This window comes from Lepidochelys kempii, chromosome 20 (genome assembly GCF_965140285.1).
Source record: "Lepidochelys kempii isolate rLepKem1 chromosome 20, rLepKem1.hap1, whole genome shotgun sequence".
NCBI lineage: Eukaryota > Metazoa > Chordata > Testudines > Cheloniidae > Lepidochelys > Lepidochelys kempii.
The window spans coordinates 17,876,910-17,900,272 of record NC_136399.1 but is presented as its reverse complement, the minus strand read 5'-3'; the positions used below and the strand labels follow the sequence as shown (position 1 = coordinate 17,900,272).

The following is a 23,363-nucleotide window of genomic DNA, read 5'->3' as shown; positions in this document are numbered from 1 at the left end:
GTAATACTTAACTCGCAGGGTAAGTATTATCATAGAATCTCAGGGTTGGAAGGGACCTCAGGAGGTCATCTAGTCCAACCCCCTGCTCAAAAGCAGGACCCATCCCCAATTAAATCATCCCAGCCAGGGCTTTGTCAAGCCTGACCTTAAAATTACTATCCCTCCATTCTGTAGATGGGGAAACTGAGGCACGGGGAGCTTAAGTAACTTGCCCAAGATCAAGGAGACAGTCTCTGTAGCAAGTGGGGCTCACACTGGGAACAGATGCTCAGATTACAGAAACTCTGTCATATACTCAGAAGTAAAAGACCATAATCCTCCCTAATGTTTAAACTAATGGCTACTTCAAAGGAATTCTCTTGCAAAATCTTGCTTTCTTTCAAGCCACAGGCATCCCCGGAACAGGGCAGCTTTATGGCCAGTCCGTCACAGCTACAGTTTGACAAGGGGACCAAGAAAAGCGCTCAATGGGTCACACCTCCTTCCAGTTAATGCTTGTTGCTGTTTAAGGGGTAAAAGATTTTCAATTAAGTATAGTGTAAATACATGAAACTCCCTCCCTAAGATCCAAATGGCATGGAATACCACCAGGCTGTTTAATAATAGATACCCTGAACTCAATGCTTTGGGAATCGGGCTCTTGGGACACTGGGCAACTGAATCAGTTTTTAAAGAACAAAACCTTGTGAAGAGTCATATGTGGCAAGAGCTCATAAGAGCTGCAATACTAGGTCAGATCATATTCCATCTTGCTCAGTATCCTGTCTCCAACAGTGGCCCCTACCAGAGCTTCAAGGGGAGTAAACACAACAGAGCAATTATGGAGTGATTCACCCCTCTCTTCCACTCCCAGCTTCTAGCAGTTACAGATTTAGAGTCACCTAAAGCATGGGGTAACATCCCTTATCATCTTGGCTAATAGCTGTTGATGGAGCTATCCTCCATGAACTTATCCAATTCTTGCTTAAGCCCAGTTACACTTTTGGTCACCACAACATCCCATGTCAATGAGTTCCACAGGTTAGTTGCGCACGGTGCGAAAAAGTACTTCCTTTTGTTTGTATTAAACCTACTGCCTATTCATTTGATCAGGTGACCCCCTGGTTTTTGTATTGTGTGAAATGGTAAATAATGCTTCTCTATTCACTTTTTCTACAACAATCATGATTTTATAGGCCTCTATCACATCCCGCTTAGTCATCTCTTTAGTCTCTCCTTGTAAGGTAGCCTATTTCCCCCTGTTTTTTCCTACCCCCCGCCCCCCAGACGTTCTGGTTAAACTTGGATTTAAACTTAGAGAGTGGTCAGTTTGGATGAGCTATTGCCAGCAGGAGAGTGAGTTTGTGTGTGTGTGTGTTTCCGGGGGAGGGGGGGGTGAGAAAGCCTGGATTTGTGCTGGAAATGGCCCACCTTGATTATCATGCACATTGTAGGGAGAGTGGTCACTTTGGATAAGCTATTACCAGCAGGAGAGTGAGTTTGTGTGTGTGTGGTTTTTGGAGGGGGGTGAGGGGGTGAGAGAACCTGGATTTGTGCAGGAAATGGCCCACCTTGATTATCATACACATTGTGAAGAGAGTGGTCACTTTGGATGGGCTATTACCAGCAGGAGAGTGAGTTTGTATGTGCGGGGGCAGAGGGTGAGAAAACCTGGATTTGTGCTGGAAATGGCCCGACTTGATGATCACTTTAGATAAGCTATTACCAGCAGGACAGTGGGGTGGGAGGAGGTATTGTTTCATGGTCTCTGTGTGTATATAATGTCTTCTGCAGTTTCCACGGTATGCATCCGATGAAGTGAGCTGTAGCTCACGAAAGCTCATGCTCAAATAAATTGGTTAGTCTCTAAGGTGCCACAAGTACTCCTTTTCTCCTTGTATGGAAGCCATTCCAGACCCTGGGTAATTTTTGCTTCCTTTTCTGAGCCGTTTCCAGTCCCCACAGCCTGACATCTGCGGTTTGGAGATCCTCGTCCCCTCCACTAGCAGGACATGTGGTGGACAGGAAATCACGGCAGCCATGCAGCAAAGGGCTGAGACAGGGCATTCAGAGTAAGGCATGGAGCTGAAGCTCAGGATCTGACTTTGGGAGGGATAAGAGCCATTTCAACTCATCAGGGATGGACTCAGATGACTGAGAAAATGCCAAGTCTTGAGCCCACACTCCCCAACAACTACAATAGACTCATCCATAGACACCATTGGGAACAGACCCAGGCTTGTATATAGGGGAAATTTACCAACATTTATTCCAGGGGGAATTTTGTGCCACAACACAGTGCAGAATTTGCACATAATTTCATTCCCCCCCCCCCACCCCCAGAGCAGAATTAGTGCTGCAAAGCTGCTGGCTGTCAGTAGCAGATGCGGGACCTAGCAGAGCCTGGCTCTCCAGCTTGCAAATACATGACACTGCCAGGGGGAGGGGGAGCTGGACTTTTCCATGCAGGTGCAGTTCCCAGCAGGTCCTGAAGGAAGGAAGTGGCATGCAGGAAACTCTGTACAAGCCTGGGACCCAGCATCAGGCTGTTTCTCCCTCTGGATCCCTGGGTTCTGGGTGGTAGGGGGTGCAGGTGTCTGGGGGACTAAGGGGGTGCCCCACAGCTGGACTCTGGGAGGGTAGGGGGTGTGGATGTCTAAGACTGGAGGGACAGAGATTTCTCCCAAGATGGGCCCAGCTGATGTGTGTGACACACTCAGACAGGTGCCCAACAAAAGCATAACAGAGAAACAGGAACTGGGTTGTTGTAGGAGTTTCTTTGACTCTCTACTCCTGGGGGAATCTTTTTTGCGGTCTGTATTGTTACAGACATACTGGCTGACAGGTATTTTGAAATAAGATCCCAAAATAATTGAAACTGGTGTGATTATATTATTATTTTGACAAATAAAATATACAGAATTTTAAAAATATTGTGTGCAGAATGTTTAATTTTTAGTGCAGAATTCCCTCAGGAATACACATTACTACACCACTATGTGGGTGACTTCCGACATGAAGGCACCTCTTTTTCACTAAGAGGGTGGTGAAACACTGGAATGCGTTACCTAGGGAGGTGGTAGAATCTCCTTCCTTAGAGGTTTTTAAGGTCAGGCTTGACAAAGCCCTGGCTGGGATGATTTAACTGGGAATTGGTCCTGCTTTGAGCAGGGGGTTGGACTAGATGACCTTCTGGGGTCCCTTCCAACCCTGATATTCTATGATTCTATGATTCTATGAACACTTATTCCAAACAATGGCCTTTTTAGTTTAGATTACATCCCCTTGGAAGTAATACTGGTAGGTTTTCCTGGATAGACACACCCTAGCTCTGAGTTTTCAATCAAGTTTTGCAAAACCAAACCAAATGCTACAGCTGCTACACACGTGTACAGCTTCCACTGACTTCAGTAGCAGCTATACCCGAAGAGCTACAACTGTGTTGAGCTCCACTGTGCCAGACTCAGAACTGTTTGTAAGCCTCGACTTTTGTTCAACCAATAGCGGTGAATAAGTTAAATGTCAGATGCTACAGTAATGGGGGCAATACATGGAGCCTGACAACCTTTGACACAATACCACCTACAGCAAAATAAAACCTGGATACAGAAGACACTCCATCCACTACAGAAATGCAGCTGCTTCTAGGGAGGATTGTGTTACAGAGCTCTCCATCTCCACTTGCTGATGGTGGTAATAAAAGCATTTCAGTTTATGGAGGAGAATGCTGACACACGGAATAAAAATACAGAGAAAAGTTATCCCGTTCCACTTTGAGCTAACATGTAGGTCCCATCTTACAGCATGAGGAGACCTCCAGCCGTTGTACTTACTGCTTTTCCAGGATAGGCTATACGGCAAGGACTTGGGTGCTCTCATGCCTGACATTAGGTTACTCTTTTGTTCCATTACTACGCTGGACCCAGGGCTGAAAGAGATCAAATACGAATTATCCTACACATGTGTACTTCTTTTAGCCAAGTACCTTTTACTATAAATATTCAAGTATTCTTCTAAAACTGAAGACAACAGAGTATGTTAATTTAAACAAACCTTCATGCAATCAGAACAGTTACTTCTCCTCACAAAGGCTAGAGAAAAGTGTACAACATGTTGATGCCATCTACTTTGACTAAAATCCCCAGAATCAGTCATCCAGACAAGAAAGAAATAAGCCAAAGACAGCAAGAAAAACCAGAGTTAAAGCTTGATTATCAGTATTGCACTGCCCTCAACTGTAAATGGCATCTCAGCACACATGCCCTAGTCATCTCTATACATGCAGACTTCATGCAGACGTCTAACAGTGAATGCCAGTGAAAATGAGATAGGATCAGAGGCTAAAATAGGGAAAGAAAAAGTTAAAAATTACTTAGACAAGTTAGATGTCTTCAAGTCAGCAGGGCCTGATGAAATACATCCTAAAATATTCAAGGTGCTGACTGAGGAGATATCTGAGCCATAAGCAATTATCTTTGAAAAGACATGGAAGACAGGAGATTCCAGAGGACTAGAAAAGAGGCAAATATAGCGCCAAATCTATAAAAAGGGGAATAAGGACAACCTGAGGAATTACAGACCAGTCAGCTTAACATCAGTACCCGAGAAGATAATGGAGCAAATAATTAAGCAATCAAATTGCTGAATCCTAGAAAATAATAAGGCGATAAGGAACAGTCAGCATGGATTTGTCAAGAACAAATCGTGGCAAAACCAACCTAATAGCTTTCTTTGACAGTGTAACAAGCCTTGTGGATGGGGGAGGGTAATGGTAGATGTGGTGTATCTTAAGTTTAATAAGGCTTTTGATATGGTCTCGCATGACCTCCTCATAAACAAACTAGGGAAATACAACCTAGATGGAGCTCCTCCAAGGTGGGTGAATAACTGTTTGGAAAATCGTTCCCAGAGAGTAGGTGGCTCACAGTCAAGCTGGAAGGGCATACTGAGTGGGGTCCCACAGGGATCAGTTCTGGGTCCAGTTCTGTTCAGTATCTTCATCAGCAATTTAGATAATGGCATAGAGAGCACATTTATAAAGTTTGCAGACAATACCAAGCTGCAAGGGTTACAAGTACTTTGGGGGACCGGATTAAAATTCAAAATGATCTGGACAAACTGGAGAAATGGTCTGAAGTAAATAGGATGTGCAACACTCCATAGTCATCATAGTATTATTATTAGGATGATTATGGCATAATTATGATGTTTTGTACAAGTTCGTCATGTAAGGTGTCATTGGAAAAATTATGATTTGCTGAATATGATTATCCTATTTGTATGCATGTATCATTTTTGTATCTGAAGTTATGAATATTGACTAGGTATCTGTATTTCAAAGGGGCTTACTCTGGAAAACACCCACAGCCAGCCTTTCAGGTTCAACAATGAAGAAGCCAAACAGTGCTAATGGCTCATCAACAAAGACAATGGGCTGTGGAATAGCTTAGCCTTCCTGTGGAAGGCCAGTCTGTAAGTTATGGCTGCTATGACTCTGCAAGGGCATGTGACCAGACCATGCTTCTGGACTCCATTTGGGGTACCTGAATTTTTCCACAAACTGGTCTGGGAACCAAGTTTGAAACAGAAAAGGAGTACTTGTGGCACCTTAGAGACTAACCAATTTATTTGAGCATGAGCTTTCGTGAGCTACAGCTCACTTCATCGGATGCATACCGTGGAAACTGCAGTAGACTTTATATACACACAGAGAATATAATGGCTCTAGACTGTTCTCAATGGTAGCAGATGACAGAACGAGGAGTAATGGTCTCAAGTTGCAGTGGGGGAGGTTTAGATTGGATATTAGGAAAAACTTTTTCACTAAGAGGGTGGTGAAACACTGGAATGTGTTACTTAGGGAGGTGGTAGAATCTCCTTCCTTAGAGGTTTTTAAGGTCAGGCTTGACAAAGCCCTGGCTGGGATGATTTAACTGGGAATTGGTCCTGCTTCGAGCAGGGGGTTGGACTAGATGACCTTCTGGGGTCCCTTCCAACCCTGATATTCTATGATTCTATGATTCTAATATGAAACAATACCTCCTCCCACCCCACTGTCCTGCTGGTAATAGCTTATCTAAAGTGATCATCAGGTTGGGCCATTTCCAGCACAAATCCAGGTTTTCTCACCCTCCACCCCCCCACACATCCGATGAAGTGAGCTGTAGCTCACGAAAGCTCATGCTAGGAAATGGCCCAACCTGATGATCACTTTAGATAAGCTATTACCAGCAGGACAGTGGGGTGGGAGGAGGTATTGTTTCATATTCTCTGTGTGTATATAAAGTCTGCTGCAGTTTCCATGGTATGCATCCGATGAAGTGAGCTGTAGCTCACAAAAGCCCATGCTCAAATAAATTGGTTAGTCTCTAAAGGTGCCACAAGTACTCCTTTTCTTTTTGCGAATACAGACTAACACGGCTGTTACTCTGAAGTTTGAAACAGAGCTCCTGCCATATGAAAAAGCTATATAAGGCAAGGAGTGACATTGTTGGTTGTTCTTCACTTCCCCACAACTCAACAGAGAGAAGCTCTAAAAGAAAAAGTCTTAGAAGCTTAGGGTAGGAGATCCCAAGCTGCAAAACAAATGCAGCTTGTCCCTTAAGAATCTGCAAGCCTGACTGTATCATCAACCAGGGTGAGAATTTGTTAATTCATATCCAATCTTTCTAGTATTTTCGGCTTACAGTTTGCAGTTCTGTTTATTTACTAGGTAATCTGCTTTGGTCTGTTTTCTATCACTTATAATCTCTCTTTTGTAGTTAAACTTTTTTGCTTTATCTAAACTGGTATGCCTGTGACCAAAGTGTCTGGGGGGAAATCTCAGCCTGGTTAACACAAGTATGCATTGTCCTCTCCACACTGAGGGAATGGCGAACTGGGTAATAAATTCATACTGATTGGGGTTTTGATCAGGGCGGGATGGTACAGCTCTGGGGTCCCAGACTGGGGGTTATTTTGGCTGTAGCCTCTCTATTGCTGGATCATGCAGTGGCTGTCCAAAGCCTGCATGAAACTGCAGCTGGGTGTGTCCCTGCCTGTGTGAATGCTGCTGGGAGTGTAGGTCCAGGAGCAGTCTATAGCCTGTCACAGCAGCACAGTGCTGAGAGGGAGCCCAGGCTGGTGAGTCAGTGGGCTCAGTGGAACCCCAGTCCCAGGTGGCACCCCTGGGGGAAGCCGTCACAGGATGAAATTCAATAAGAACAAATTCAGAGTACTCCACTATCAGTTGCACACATACAAAATGGGAAATGACTGCCTAGGACGGAGTACTGAAGAAAAGGATCTGAGGGTCATACTGGATCACAAGCTAAATAGGAGTCAACATCATTCTGAGATGCATTAGCAGGAGTGTTGTAAGCAAGACGCGAGAAGTAATTCTACTGCTCTAGTCCATGCTGATTAAATGTCATCTGGAGTATTGTGTCCAATGATTGGTGCCACATTTCAGGAAAGATGTGGACAAATTGAAGGAAGTTCAGAGAAGAGCAACAAAACTGATTAAAGGTCTAAAAAACATGACCTATGGGGGAAGATTGAAAAAAATTGGGTTTGTTTAGCCTGGAGAAGAGAAGACTGAGGAGGGACATAATGGTTTTCAAGTAGATAAAAGGTTGCTACAAGGAAAAGGGAGAAAAACTGTTCTCTTTAACCACTGAGAATAGGACAAGAAACAATGGGCTTAAATTTCAGCAAGGGCGGTTTAGGTTTGACAGGAAGTTTTTCCTTTTGTCCAAGTGGTTGAGCACTGGAATAAATTGCTTAGGGAGGTTGCAGAATCTCCATCATTGGAGATTTTTAAGAGTAGGTTAGACAGACATCTGTGAGGGATGGTCTAGATCAGTGGTTTTCAAACTCTTTTTCTGGTGACCCAGTTGAAAAAAACTGTTGATGCCCGCGATCCAAAGGAGCTGGGAATGAGGAGTCTGGGGTGTGGGCTGCGGCCAGAAATGAGGGGCTCAGAGTGTGGGAGGGGGTCAGGGCTCTGGGCTGGGGCTGCAGGAGCAGGCTCTGGGTTTGGGGGGTTCAGAGCTGGGACAGGGGTGTGGTGTTACTTAGGGAGGCTCCTGGTCAGGGGTGCAGCTGGGGTGCAGAGGCAGGCTTCCTGCCTTTCCTGGCACTGCGGACAACGCTGCACCCCGGAAGCGGCCAGCACCATGTCCGGCTCCTAGGCGCAGGGGTGCAAGCAGCTCCGCATGGCTCTCGCCCACAGGCATTGCCCCACCCAGCTCCCACTGGCCGGGAACTGGCCAATGGGAGTGCAGAGCCGGTGCTCGGGGCGGGGGCAGCGCATGGAGCCCTGGGGCTCACCCCCCACCTAGGAGCTGGACCTGCTGCTGGCCGCTGCCAGGGCACAGTGCAGTGTCGGAACAGCTAGGGACTAGCCTGCCTTAGCTGGGCAGCACCACCGACGGGACTTTTAACAGCCCGGTCAGCAGTGCTGACGAGAGCCGCCGCGGCCCAGTGCCTTTCATTCCGCAACCCAGTTCTGGGTCACGACCCGCAGTTTGAAAACCACTGGTCTAGATAATACTTAGTCCTGCCATGAGTGCATGGGACTGGACTAGAGGACTTTGAGGTCCCTTCAGTCCTACAATTCTATGTCACTGTTACAGGCTGTAGAAGTTCATATGTTGATGACCTCTGATTAGAGAGGTAAGGCACAGTACAATGATTTGGGTGTTCAGGGGTGAGACAGAGATAATGACCAGACACATTATGCTTCATTTTCCAATCCTGCATTGTGATTACACAAACAACAAAATGATTATTTCTGACTCAGGTCATGAGAGATTAGATTAGCTGTCAGAAGTTTAAGCCTAAATTGCTTAACAGCTGACATCAGTCTGCATTTCTATCAAGCCCAGCAGAACAGTTTAGTGTTTAATAACCCCCCCAACAAATACAGAACCAGTGGGGATTGAACCCAGGACCATCCGCACTAATAGTACTACAGTAGAACTAGAGGAGTAACCATTATCTGGTAGCAACAGTATGTTCTTATACTCTCCTATGGATCTGCCACTAAAAGGAGACAGGAAACATTGACCCAGGGGCACAGGAATGTTGAGTCATGCCAGTGGGAACGCCCCCACCATCACCCCAAAAATAGAATTCATAAAGTAAATTGCATCTTCCCAACAACACAGCAGCATGAGTTCAAAGTAGTTTGAAAGCACATCTTTTATGGAAAGCACTGTCACAAGAAATACACCTTTTGCTACCTGTTTACGCCACTACTGAACGTGCCCCAAACGAAAGCAGAATTTGATTGCTCCTGTAGATCTGCCAAAAGGAAATAGACATCATTGTGGCTCAGTACCGAGTAACTTCTGCAAGCGTCATAGCAACATCAAATAAGAAATATGGCAGAGACGCTGCTAGGTTTACAAAACGGAATGAGAATTTTTTAAGGCTTGGCATAAGTGACAGCAAAGCAGACATTTAACTGAGAAATATAAAGTGTAAAGGTTATCATCAATTTCCATTTTCATCAAAGCACAGATGGTGCAACAGACTATATGGAAAACAACAGAAGTTTTGTAGAGAATAGAAGGCATGTGGAAGAGCCTGTGAAGCAGGAGAACTTCATTTGTTCAGAGACAGTATAATTGGGTGTCCCAACACATGATCTGTGCAGAAGAATCTATGGGACCTCTCTCTCCTAGTCCATGTGACTTCTTTGGGGACAAGAAGAAGGGAATAGCAGGCGCTGACAGCCCGTGTCATCAACCTACGTCCTTACCTCTATCCCAATCTTCGTCACATGGGGGTGGCTGCCACATGCTGACAATGTTCATCTTCTCTCCCTGGCAGTTATTTGACTGACTCACTTAAAGCAAAGAAGAGTCTTAGTGAGAAAATCTTTTTGGATAAAATAAAATCCTATTTTAGGTACATTAATCATTTTTTGACCTGGCTGTAGAATAGCTCTAGGCCTTGGAGAGGAGCAGCATACACTGGAAGCTGATCAGGTACTCCCCTAGTCTTAGGAGCAAAACTCTTGAGGCCAGGGATGGGCATCTTGAAGGTAGCAAAGGGATACAAAATCCATGAGAACCCTTTGGTGGGCCATACCTTAAGAGGCTATATATTGTCTAACTCAGAAAGGTTTGTACAACACCGAATGTTTGGCAAGCCAAATCAAATGATCTGGCAGGGTGGATGTGGCCCCCATTTGCCAATGCCTGTTTTAGGCCTTTTCTAAAGCTAAACAATTCTGCACACATTTTTCAGCAATGGTGCAGCTGCTCCAACATACGAATTGGGAGAGGGTTCAGGTGTGTTTCTACTGTCATGTCAAAAAAATCTTCTCAGGGTTTTTTCACTACTGTCATGCTCTAAGCCCTGTCTACATTAACACGCACATCATTGCTATCTTCAGTACAACTCTACATTTGCCAGAGAATAGGTACGTTTTCCAGTGTAGTGATAGCCATATAGATATATCAGTGGGGGGAAGAACTGGAACATGACCCACATAACCAAGTGATTTAGGTGCTGGGCTGACAGACCTGGATAGTGAACTCCTCATCACAGAGCAGACAGCATGGGCAGTGGTAGGGAAGCTTCTCCATAGTCCCCTCCCCAACTTGCCCCACTCTGAACTGGAGGAACCCAACTCCTGTTGGGAAAGTTATTTAGCCTCCCTGGCTCAGTCATGGCTTTTCTGCTAAGATAGTCAAGAAGGATGTAACAGAAGTGAGGATTGTTATGATCTAGACACTTGTCCATTAAGAACTGGACTGAGACCAATTTATTTCACATATGCCACTAGACAGGCTATAAAGATTTTTGGTCACTATCAGATCAGATCTGCACTGGAGACCCACCCCTCTCATGGCCACTATCTTTCCTCTCTAAGCCATCCAGATTCCCAACTAGATCTCATTCAACACACACAGTTTATGGCATAATGCACAGTTCCCATTTTAATGCTAAAATCTCTGGCAGATAACACATGTAATACAAGCCAGTTGCCTCTCAGATGCTTAGGAGAATTTGCATGGACACAGAATGAATGAAACTCAAGCCTTCAAGGACTCCTGCTGCTTCAGGATCATGAAGCACTACAGCTAAAGGTTTCAGAGTAACAGCCGTGTTAGTCTGTATTCGCAAAAAGAAAAGGAGTACTTGTGGCACCATAGAGACTAACCAATTTATTTGAGCATGAGCTTTCGTGAGCTACAGCTCACTTCATCGGATGCATCCGATGAAGTGAGCTGTAGCTCACGAAAGCTCATGCTCAAATAAATTGGTTAGTCTCTAAGGTGCCACAAGTACTCCTTTTCTTTTTACAGGTAAAGGGTTGCTTATGGAATAATAGAGCATTAAAACAATCTAACATTAACAGCAGAAGTTACGTTAGAACTCCGTTAGCCCAAGAGTTCCCAAAGTGAGTTTACAGAGCCGAAGGAGTCTAATATTTTCTCACCAATGTGCTCCTCAATGAAGCTTTTGTCATCACAGCTTGATATATGACGGCTGATCTCAGCTCTGGGAACCTGATGGCGGGCATTAAAGGGGCATGTGGCTAGCTGCTTTGCAATTTCAGGGTGGTTCTAGAGAAACAGAAAAAGCATGTGCTATCTCACTGAATTCATCCAAACCCTTGTGTTTTCTAATCACTAGTGAAGGGTTTGTGCAATCTGCATCCTGAAATAGGTTGAAAAAATTAAAACAAGGAAAGTCAAACTTAGTTCAGGTCCTGAGCACAAAAGCAGTGGAAAAACAGCAAAGCATATGCATCCTTTATGATACAGCCTATGTTTGTTTATTTTCACATTTAAACTACGCCCTGCATTTATCTGATTGAAGATCAGCCCCAGAAGAAGCACAGTGAAACTGTTGCAGTGTCATCACTGGCATGGTTCAGTGCACAGATGAAATTGCCCTAAAAACCCTACATGGGGAGTAAGTGCTTTGAAACCCTAAATAATTCAGCCACTTTATTTTTAAATTAAGTAAGAGACAAACTAGAGAACAAGAAGAAAATCCAGGAAAGTGTGATTGATGGAGGCAACCTAGTGACAGAGGATGTGGAAAAAGCTAATGTACTTTTTTTGCCTCTGTCTTCACGAACAAGGTCAGCTCCCAGACTACTGCACTGGGCAGCACAGCATGTGGAGGAGGTGACCAGCCCTCTGTGGAGAAAGAAGTGGTTCGGGACTATTTAGAAAAGCTGGGCGAGCACAAGTCCATGGGGCTGGATATGCTGCATCCGAGAATGCTGAAGGAGTTGGCGGATATGACTGCAGAGCCATTGGCCATTCTCTTTGAAAACTCATGGCGATCGGGGGAGGCCCCAGATGACTGGAAAAAGGCTAATGTAGTGCCCATCTTTAAAAAAGGGAAGAAGGAGGATCCTGGGAACTACAGGCCAGTCAGCCTCACCTCAGTCCCTGGAAAAATCATGGAGCAGGTCCTCAAGGAATCAATTCTGAAGCACTTAGAGGAGAGGAAAGTGATCAGGAACAGTCAGCATGGATTCACCAAGGGCAAGTCATGCCTGACTAATCTAATTGCCTTCTATGACGAGATAACTGGTTCTGTGGATGAAGGGAAAGCAGTGGACGTGTTATTCCTTGTCTTTAGCAAAGCTTTTGACATGGTCTCCCACAGTATTCTTGCCAGCAAGTTAAAGAAGTATGGGCTGGATGAATGAACTATAAGGTGGATAGAAAGCTGGTTAGATTGTCGGGCTCAACGGGTAGCGATCAATGACTCTATGTCTAGTTGGCAGCCAGTATCAAGTGGAGTGCCCCAAGGGTTGGTCCTGGGGCTGGTTTTGTTCAGTATCTTCATTAATGATCTGGAGGATGGTGTGGATTGCACACTCAGAAAGTTTGCAGATGACACTAAACTGGGAGGAGTGGTAGATACGCTGGAGGGCAGGGATAGGATACAGAGGGACCTAGACAAGTTGGAGCATTGGGCCAAAAGAAATCTGATGAGGTTCAACAAGGACAAGTGCAGAGTCCTGCACTTAGGACAGAAGAATCCCATGCACCTAGTCCCCAGACTAGGGACCGAATGGCTCGGCAGCAGTTCTGCAGAAAAGGACCTAGGGGTGACAGTGGACAAGAAGCTGGATATGAGTCAACAGTGTGCCCTTGTTGCCAAGAAGGCCAATGGCATTTTGGGATTTGTAAGTAGGGGCATTGCCAGCAGAGCTAGGGACGTGTTCGTTCCCCTCTACTCGACATTGGTGAGGCCTCATCTGGAGTACTGTGTCCAGTTTTGGGCCCCACTCTACAAGAAGGATGTGAAAAAATTGGAAAACGTCCAGCGGAGGGCAACAAGAATGATGAGGGGACTGGAACACATGACTTATGAGGAGAAACTGAGGGAACAGGGATTGTTTAGTCTGTGGAAGAGAAGGAAGAGGGGGGGGATTTGATAGCTGCTTTCAACTACCTGAAAGGGGGTTCCAAAGAGGATGGATCTAGACTGTTCTCAGTGGTACCAGATGACAGAACGAGGAGTAATGGTCTCAAGTTGCAGTGGGGGAGGTTTAGGTTGGATATTAGGAAAAACTTTGTCACTAGGAGGGTGGTGAAGCCCTGGACTGGGTTACCTAGGGAGGTGGTGGAATCTCCTTCCTTAGAGGTTTTTAAGGTCAGGCTTGACAAAGCCCTGGCTGGGATGATTTAGTTGGGGATTGGTCCTGCTTTGAGCAGGGGGTTGGACTAAATGACCTCCTGAGGTCCCTTCCAACCCCGATATTCTATGATAAGTCTCTGCCTGCGCTAGAGCTTAAGTCTTTGCAGTTAATTTAACCCTTCTGAAACAGGAGGGAAGTTACTCAATGTTCCAGCTGAGGCCACGTCTATATTGGGAGCATTTTGCCAGTACAGGTAAACTAGTGTGGACATAGAAGAGCACTACTGTCCCCCACTTAATGAAGAGCCTTTACCCTTAGAAAAGAGCAAGAATACAAAGAGGACGAACCCACTGCTCAGGCTTGCTCTGCATGGCTTTTCTATCACTATAGCGATGTTGGCTAGGGGTGTGATTCCTAACCAATACAATCATACCAGGACATCATCTTAACACGTGGATGCAGTTATACCGATATAAGTGTGCTTATACCTGTACAACTAATATACACTAGCACTGGAGAGCTTAAAATAAGATACTAGACTGAGAGGACAAAAGAAAGGAGCAGATTCTCCTCTTAAATATACAGCATTCTCGCCCAGGATAGAAGACTGAGAAGAGGGACTTGCAGACAGATGTACACTGAATAGAGTTATTAGCAATATAAAAAAAAGATGGCTTAGCAGCTCTCCTGCTCTGATTGCAAAGTAAAGATTTAACTGCAACATCAGATCGCTTCTGCTTTGGCCAGCCAGAAGGCATCCGTATAACACTGGCTGCATTTGCTCCATGGCCTGTATTGGGAAGTAAATACCCTGGTCCCATGAGTGAACTGTTGGAAGAGAATAGGATCCCATCACTGAGCTAGGTATTCTGAAGAACCTGTTTCGCCTTTCTTCAGGGTAAATGCACTGATCTGAAGGGCATTACTAAATATGAACGGGATGCTTTTACGAAGTGGTAAATGGATGAGCGATATAAATATGAAATAAAGACGGCTTCTTCCAGCCTAATAGCAAGTGAATGCATCCTTCTAGCAAAAGGCAGCACAGCGTACTGAGCTCACCATGCATTAGCATTTACAAAAATATGATTTCCCAAGTGCATTAGAGACCTTAACATCCCATCCTACCTTCCTGCACTTTATAAGATGATAGGGAAACCGACAGGCCCTGATTTGATGATATTTATCATAGGGACATTGTATTAACCTCTCTGGATCCAAAGCATCAACTGGAAGAGAAGGAATAAAAAGACAAAAGAAAACATTCTGTAAAACAAGATCTAAGTTCATCATCAACACAATTAACAAGAGTGGAAACATACTAGCTACTGGAGCTGCCCTCTAACGGGGTTAAGCCATCAATTTTTAATAGCCGAGACAAAAATGCAAAACTGCTAAGTTGGCACTCACTGTGTGTACCCAACCAAATTCACTTCGGATTTTGGGTGAGTGGAATATTAAATTAAAAATTGAGGAGGGATAGCTCAGTGGTTTGAGCACTGGCCTGCTAAACCCAGGGTTGTGAGTTCAATCCTTGAGGGGGCCATTTAGGGATCTGGGGCAAAAATTGGGGATTGGTCCTGCTTTGAGCAGGGGGTTGGACTAGATGACCTCCTGAGGTCCCTTCCAACCCTGATATTCTATGAAAGCGCAATCAGTAGTGTAGAGTGGCCAGTACATATGAATGACTATACTTATGCAGAACAGTGAGCTGGAAATAAACATTACTATAAAAACCCTTGAAGCTACCAAATTAGTTAGTTGTACAGCAGTGACATGCTAAGGATTGGCAGAAGCACGGCATTCTGAAGTAAATCCTTTTGCATTTACCTTCAGACTCCAAGGCCATCTCTGCTGGATTAAGAAAAAAATCAAACTCAAACAAACATGTCTGGAGTTAAGGAATGCAATTTGCAGTACAGTGCACTTGGCCCTGTAAAGTGCAGAGGTTGGCAGGTGCTTAAGAGCCCAACACTCACTGAACATAGTGAGGGGCTAAGTCACAGGCACTTTTTGAAAGCGTTCCCTCCTAGTCCATACTATGACCCAGAGACAGGCACGAATCACCTTAATCACTTAACAGTTACACAGAAGGGACAAGGTAGGGGAGGACCAACTTCTGATAGTGAGACACACAAGCTTTCAAGCATTCATAGACCTCTTCTTCAGGATTCAGTTTGTGTCCGTGCAGCAGCTTTCTTGCCATCACAAATGTGTCTCCCCTCACACCTTCCATGCTATTTATACACGTTTTTATCAGTGTACAGAGGGCATGCACAGAAAGGAACATGGACCAACGGACAGTGGGAGGTTTTCTAGATAGCTGGAAGTAAGGAGGATGGGCCAGATTGATTACATAAATCAGTGTTTTTCAACCTTTTTGATACCAGGGACCAGCTGAGAATCATAGAATATCAGGGTTGGAAGGGACCTCAGGAGGTCATCTAGTCCAACCCCCTGCTCAAAGCAACACCAACACCAACTAAATCATCCAAGCCAAGGCTTTGTCAAGCCGGGTCTTAAAAACCTCTAAGGATGGAGTTTCCACCATCTCCCTAGGTAACCCATTCCAGTGTTTCACCACCCTCCTAGTGAAATAGTGTTTCCTAATATCCAACCTAGACCTCCCCCAACTGCAACTTGAGACCATTGCTTCTTGTTCTGTCATCTGCCACCACTGAAACAGCCTTGCTCTATCCTCTTTGGAACCCCCCTTCAGGTAGTTAAAGGCTGCTATCAAATTCCCCCTCACTCTTCACTTCTGCAGACTAAATAACCCCAGTTCCCCCAGCCTCTCCTTGTAAGTCATGTGCCCCAGCTCCTTAATAATTTTTGTTGCCCTCCGCTGGACTCCCTCCAATTTGTCCACATCCCTTCTGTAGTGGGGGACCAAAACTGGACGCAACACTCCAGGTGTGGCCTCACCAGTGCCAAATGGAGGGGAATAACCACTTCTCTAGATCTGCTGGCAATGCTCCTACTAATACAGCCCAATATACCATTGGCCTTCTTGGCAACAAGGGCACACTGCTGACTCCTATCCAGCTTCTCATCCACTGTAATCCTCAGGTCCTTCCCATGCACTGTAGCAGTGCATGGGATTTCCTTCCTTCCTTCCTAAGTGCAGAACTCTGCACTTGTCCTTGTTGAACCTTATCAGATTTCTTTTGGCCCAATCCTCCAATTTGTCTAGGTCACTCTGGACCCTTCCCTACCTTCCAGCGTATCTACTTCTCCTCCCAGTTTAGTGTCATCTGCAAACTTGCTGAGGGTGCAATTAATCCCATCATCCAGACCATTAATAAAGATGTTGAACAAAACCAGCCCCAGGACTGACCCCTGGGGCACTCCGCTTGATACCAGCTGCCAACTAGACATGGAGCCATTGATCACTACCCGTTGAGCCCGACAATCTAGCCAGCTTTCTATCCACCTTATAGTCCATTCATCCAATCCACACTACTTTAACTTGCTGGCAACAATACTGTGGGAGACCGTATCAAAAGTTTTGCTAAAGTCAAGATATATCACATGCACTGCTTTCCCCATATCCACAGAACCAGTTCTCTCATCCTGGAAGGCAATCAGGTTGGTCAGGTATCACTTGCCCTTGGTGAATCCAAAGCTTGCAGCCTTTCTAAACAGTGTCAGGGAGATCTGAGAGACAGGCCATTGAGAAAGACTGACACAGGTACTTAGGACAAATGGCTACTTGTGACGAAGTGGAAAATGTCCTAGTGTTTGCATGAATACTGTGCGCGCCTCAGTTTCCCCTATGTGTTGCACAAGTATCTAGGTGGTGGGATAAGGGTGTGTGACCTTTGCAGATACCCTGAGAGGGAAGGTACAAGTGCCATCTAGCTCCCTGGGCCCAGACAATAGTTGTATCCTGGCAACTGATTGCCGGGCCCCATCCTCTGCAAGAGCCAGTTGGAGGAATTGGAGAACAAAGGGAGGTGGAGGCCAGGTGACCGGTTTGCCTGGGGAACAGCATACAAGATGGAGGAGGGGCAACTGGGTGTGACTGCAGGTGGACTGCTGGAGGCTGGTCAGACTCCTGGTTTGGGACTCAGGAGGAGAGACCCATGGCTCTGGGTCTCCTCAAGTTGAACTTTGCTGTAACTTCCTGCTTTCTGTGCTAACAAGATTCTGCTCTATGCTGTGTTCCAAACGACTAATAAACCCTTCTGTTTTACACCGCTGGCTGAAAGTCACTCCTGACTGCTGAAGTCGGGGGTGCATGGCCCCTTTGGAGGGCATGTAAGGTTTCCCCAGGTGTCCTATTCAGGTGGCTCACTGCAGGGAGCTTATGGCGTACGACAGGGATGCTGAATGCTCTGAGCTGAAGCCCAGGAGGCTTGTCCTAGTGCGAGTGTGCCCCAAGGGGTAGTCACACTGCAAGAGGGGCCCCCCTGGTCTGGGGGCTAGTCTTCACCAGACTCACTGCAGCTGCGCTAAGGTAGGGCAGTAGTGTAAATGCACTATGAAGACCAGAGAGCACTTTCCTGTCAGCATAATTACTCTACCTCAGTGAAAGGTGGAAGCTATGACAGAACAAGAGTGTTTCCCACTGACTTAGTGCTGGTGTGGACAGCTCAGGGGGGTGGCTTTTTCATATCCGTGACAGACATAAGTGACAACAACTTAAGCGGAAGCGGAGACAAGCCCTGAACTTCATTCAATGGTTCCAGAGCACCAAGCCCGTGCATCCATGAACTACTATAGGGTGGAAAAAAGTCCTCAATGCATCAAACCAACACCATGGAGAGGGCAGCACCCTTACCTGACCATGGTACTAATTAGGGCTGTCGATTAATTACAGTTAACTCACGCGATTAACTCAAAAAAAATTATTAAAAAAATGAATCACACAGTTACATTTCAATTGGTATTCTATTGTGTGTGTGTATTAAACATTTTCAGATGTTTTCTACATTTTCAAATATATTGATTTCAATTACAACACAGAATACAAAATGTACAGTGCTCACTCTATTCTATTACAAATATTTGCACTGTAAAAATGATAAACAAAAGAAATCCCATTTTTCAGTTCACTTCATACAAGTACTGAAGTGCAATCTCTTTATCGTGAAAGTGCAACTTACAAATATAGATTTTTTTGTTACATAACTGCACCCAAAAACAAACCAATGTAAAACTTTAGACCTTACAAGTCTACTCACTCCTACTTCTTGTTCAGTCAATCACGGAGAGAAACAAGTCTGTTGACATTTATGGGAGATATGCTGCCCACTACTTATTCACAATGTCACTTGAAAGTGAGAACAGGCGTTTGTATGGCACTTTTGTAGCCGGCATTGCAAGGTATTTACATGCCAGAGATGCTGAACATTCGTATGCCCCTTCCTGCCTCGGCCACTGTTCCAGAGGACGTGCTTCCATGCGGATGACACTTGTTAAAAAAAATAATGGGTTAAATAATGTGTGACTGAACTCCTTGGGGGAGAGCGGTGCGCCCCCTGCACTGTTTCACCGCACGCTGCCACAGATTTCCTGTTATAGCAGTCGCGGATGATGACCCAGCACAGGTTGTTCATTTTAAGAACACTTTCCCTGCAGATCTGACCAAACACAAAGAAGGTACCAATCTGAGATTTCTAAAGATAGCTCCAGTACTCGACCCAAGGTTTAAGAATCTGAAGTACCTTCCAAAATCTGAGAGGGACGAGGTGTGGAGCATGCTTTCAGAAGTCTTAAAAGAGCAATACTCCAATGTTGAAACTACAGATCTAAACCACCAAAAGAGAAAAGCAAACTTCTGCTGGTGGCATCTAACTCAGATGATGAAAGTGAACATGTGTTGGGCCACACTGCTTTGGATCGTTATTGAGCAGAACTCATCAGCATGGACACATTATCTCCTGCAAATGTAAACAAACTTGTTTGTCTTAGCAATTGGCTGAACAAGAAGTAAGACTGAGTGTACTTGTAGGCTCTAAAGTTTTACATTGTTTTGTTTGAGAATGCAATTTTTTTTGTACATAATTCTATATTTGCGAGTTCAACTTTCATGATAAAGAGATTGCACTATATTACTTGTATTAGGTCAAGTGAAAAACACTATTTCTTTGGTTTTTTTGTAGAGCATAAATATTTGTCATAAAAAAGAAATATAAGTGAGCACTGTACACTTTGTATTCTGTGTTGTAATTGAAATAAATATATTTGAAAATGTAGAAAACATCCACAAATGTTTAAATGGTATTTTATTATTTTTAAGTGCGCGATTACATTTTTTAATTGCTTGACAGCCCTAGTACTAACAGGATATTAATCATGTTGCGTCTGTAGCAAAACGCATTTTGGAGCCAGCCACTGGTAATAAAGTCAATTATGAATTATGGCAAGGACAGGGCCTTAATAAGAACAGTCACTTCACTGGGATGATCCCCAGGAAATTGATTTAGGCCCTGGCTGCACAAGACATGACTGTAGCTTTATAACCAGTTTGTACCCCACAAAGCAAATTTGATCTGCTAGTTGGATCATCCATTTCTCCAGACCACAGACATGCTGCAGCTGGGGGACATAGTCCACTAGGTCAATGTGGGAACCCACAAACCATGATGCACACTGTGGAGGACTGCAAAATGGCAACTTCCTGGTGGTCTTCATGCCTTGAACATCAGTGATAAGAACGCTGCGACTTGGCCGGATTGCATACACTAAATAAATAAAACAAATCACACATAGCTGCATTTATGCCCCCACTCCAGCCTTCCTGGTTCACAAAGGTTGGGTCATGATGTAGAGTATCTGCACCCAATACACTGCCTAGAAGCATTTGTCTCAGAACACCCAGTCCCGGACCCAACAACTACATATTACCCAGCCAGTCTCACACCCACCTTGAAAAACCTAGGTATTGTTTCTTGCTGTGATATTGACCCACATTATCCTTTATTGCCTCTAAAGTTTGTGTGGTTTTGAATTGCAAGACCACCACTGCACCTGGTTTTGGGTCCCAGAATGAAAGAAGTTGTGAACTGCTGCTCTAATACACAGAAGCATATATTCACCAAACTTAATGCCTATAGCGGAAAGTTACTCTACTTCCTCCTTTAACCAAGTTTAAGATATTTTCATACTTGCAAAGATCTAAGCTGTCTCTCACTGTATCTTTGCAGGATACATGAATAGAAATATAGAATTGTAGGACTGGAAGGGACCTCGAGAAGTCATCTAGTCCAGTTCCCTGCATGAATATTAGAAGCCAGCAAAGAAACACTTTCCAGAGTTGCCTTCTAAATCCATTTTACTGCTGCTGAAAGAACTGAAGCTTTGTTGGAGGACTCTTTGAGCCAGTCTCTGAGTGTCACTCTCCTCCTAAAAATATCAACCCTACAGACGAAAAATGAGGAGCTTCACAGATTTCTAAGGCCAGAAGAGACAATTATGATAATCTAGGAGTGGTTTTTAACCTGTCACCTGCAGACCCCTGGGGGTCCACAGATTATGTCAAGGATTTCCAAAGGGGTCCTGCACCTCCATTCAAAATTTTTTAGGAGTCCTCAAATGAAAAAAAGTTGAAAACTACTGATCTAGGCTGACCTTCTGTAGAACACAAGGCATAAGACTGCCATGAATTAATTCCCATTTGACCTAGAGCAGATCTTTTTGAAATCAAAATTGGATGTCTTTCTAAAATTTGATGGAGAATCTACAACAGTTAGTAATTTTTCCAATGGTTAATTATCCTCACTGTTAAAAATAAACCTTATTTCCATTCTGCGTTTTTCTAGCTTCAACTTCCAGGCACTGGAAATAACTTTAAAGTCATTTCAATTTATTCATCACAGCTATTAAGTGTCAAAGATCAACTGCACTACAGCAAGTGGTAGACTTTATATCTACGCTGTACATGCATAGGATACAAGCTTATTCTTGGGGGCCCACGTATAATGTAGGGTACCGGGAACCACGTATTCTTGTGCTCCACAGAGAAAAGGTTTCCTCCAAGATGCTAAAATCCACAGATTTTTGTCTGAAACATCCTCTTTTCCCAATACATTTAAGAGGATTCAAAGAACCAGTTCCCAAGAAAAATTAAGCCATGTATTTGGGGAGCTCAGCTATCTTTTCTTATACACACTTAAAGTAATACTCCATCCTGAGCCCCTACACCTGCCTGAGAGGTCAACACTTTTACACCTACCTTGTGGCTCATGATCTGTATGAAGAACTTTGTTCCTGATGTTTTCGTTAAAACAAACAAACAAACAAAAAACGCAAAGAGTTAGATTCTCTCCTGTCTTCACTGCAATTCATACAATTTGAATGCATCGGTCATCAAAAAAAAATCCTTCCCCCCAAGATTATAAGTCTAAATAAGACAGAATTTAAAGGACTGCACAGTCTAGAGACAACCTGAATCTCAGATTTGGTTGCCCATCAGAAAATATGTTTGCTACCCCGCCGGCCCAGCCGGGGAAAGGGAGAGGGGGAGGGATGGGGAAGGGCTACCCGGCCGGGGGGAGGGGGAGGGAGAAGGAGGGGAGGGGGAAGGGCTACCTGGCCGGGGGGAGGGAAGAGGTTACCGGCCCCCGGGGAGGGGAGGCAAACCTGGCGGGAGGCATTACCCAGCAGACTTTACGCCGAACCGGCGCATGGTCTCAGTGTGAAGGCGGCTCCTGGAGCTCCGGAGCAGGCACCGCGAAACTCCCGCGTCCCGCGCCGTGAGACCACAGCGAGGCGCTCACCAACCCCGCCTTGGGCACCACAACGAGGCTCCAACCCCCCGCCCCCCTTCAAGCACCACAGCGAGGCTCCAACCCCCCTCCCCTCCGGCACCCCAGCGAGGCTCCGACCCCCCTCCCCTCCGGCACCCCAGCGAGGCTCCGACCCCCCTCCCCTCCGGCACCCCAGCGAGGCTGCTCAAGTCAGCCCGCCCGCGGAAGGGGCGGAGTGGGAGGGGCCTGAGCACTCGGCACTCGGCGCAGGGGTTAGCTGGCGCCCCCCAGGGTCGGGCTTGGATTGGAGCAGGCCGTGTTGGGAGGGCGGGGCGAATAGGGGGAGTGCGGCTAAGGGGCCATGGTGCAGGCTGGGACAGCAGTGGTGGCAGGGGATGGAGCGCAGCCTGGATGGTAGAGCAGTGTATGCTGGGACCGTGGGTCAGAGGTGGAGCGGTGCAGGCTGGGACAGCAGCTGAGGGGCAGGATCAGTGCATGCTGGGAACGTGGGTCAGAGGTGGAGCGGTGCAGGCTGGGACAGCAGCTGAGGGGCAGGAGCAGTGCATGCTGGGAACGTGGGTCAGAGGTGGAGCGGTGCAGGCTGGGACAGCAGCTGAGGGGCAGGAGCAGTGCATGCTGGGACCGTGGGTCAGAGGTGGAGCGGTGCAGGCTGGGACAGCAGCTGAGGGGCAGGATCAGTGCATGCTGGGACCGTGGGTCAGAGGTGGAGCGGTGCAGGCTGGGACAGCAGCTGAGGGGCAGGAGCAGTGCATGCTGGGACCGTGGGTCAGAGGTGGAGCGGTGCAGGCTGGGACAGCAGCTGAGGGGCAGGAGCAGTGCATGCTGGGAACGTGGGTCAGAGGTGGAGCGGTGCAGGCTGGGACAGCAGCTGAGGGGCAGGAGCAGTGCACGCTGGGAACGTGGGTCAGAGGTGGAGCGGTGCAGGCTGGGACAGCAGCTGAGGGGCAGGAGCAGTGTATTCTGGGAGTGCAACTTGAGGGTCTGGGAGCTGTGTATGCTTAGGGTTACCTGCTTTCTGATTGCACAAAACCAATAACCCTGGCCCTGGCCCTTCCCCTTCCCCCCCC

The 23,363-nt window shown here is 45.9% G+C and overlaps 1 protein-coding gene across 4 annotated transcripts in view; it reads right to left on the bottom strand.

Moving 5' to 3' along the window:
* LOC144929105 (gametocyte-specific factor 1-like) overlaps positions 1 to 21,884 on the bottom strand; it is a 28,812-nt gene extending 6,928 nt beyond the window's left edge. Inside the window, exons 1-5 of one of the 4 annotated variants that reach the window (XM_078849670.1) lie at positions 21,762 to 21,884; positions 11,414 to 11,540; positions 9,725 to 9,811; positions 9,204 to 9,264; positions 3,813 to 3,907 (exon numbers count right to left, since the gene is read on the bottom strand). In XM_078849670.1, coding sequence (XP_078705796.1) covers positions 3,813 to 3,907; positions 9,204 to 9,264; positions 9,725 to 9,811; positions 11,414 to 11,540; positions 21,762 to 21,773 — 382 coding nt within the window. In that variant the 5' untranslated portion in view covers positions 21,774 to 21,884. Of the gene's footprint in view, positions 1 to 3,812; positions 3,908 to 9,193; positions 9,265 to 9,724; positions 9,812 to 11,413; positions 11,541 to 14,710; positions 15,170 to 21,761 lie in introns of those variants that run through there. The other 3 variants (XM_078849667.1, XM_078849669.1, XM_078849668.1) reach the window with 3 other exon arrangements.
* Between the last annotated feature and the right edge of the window lie 1,479 nt (positions 21,885 to 23,363).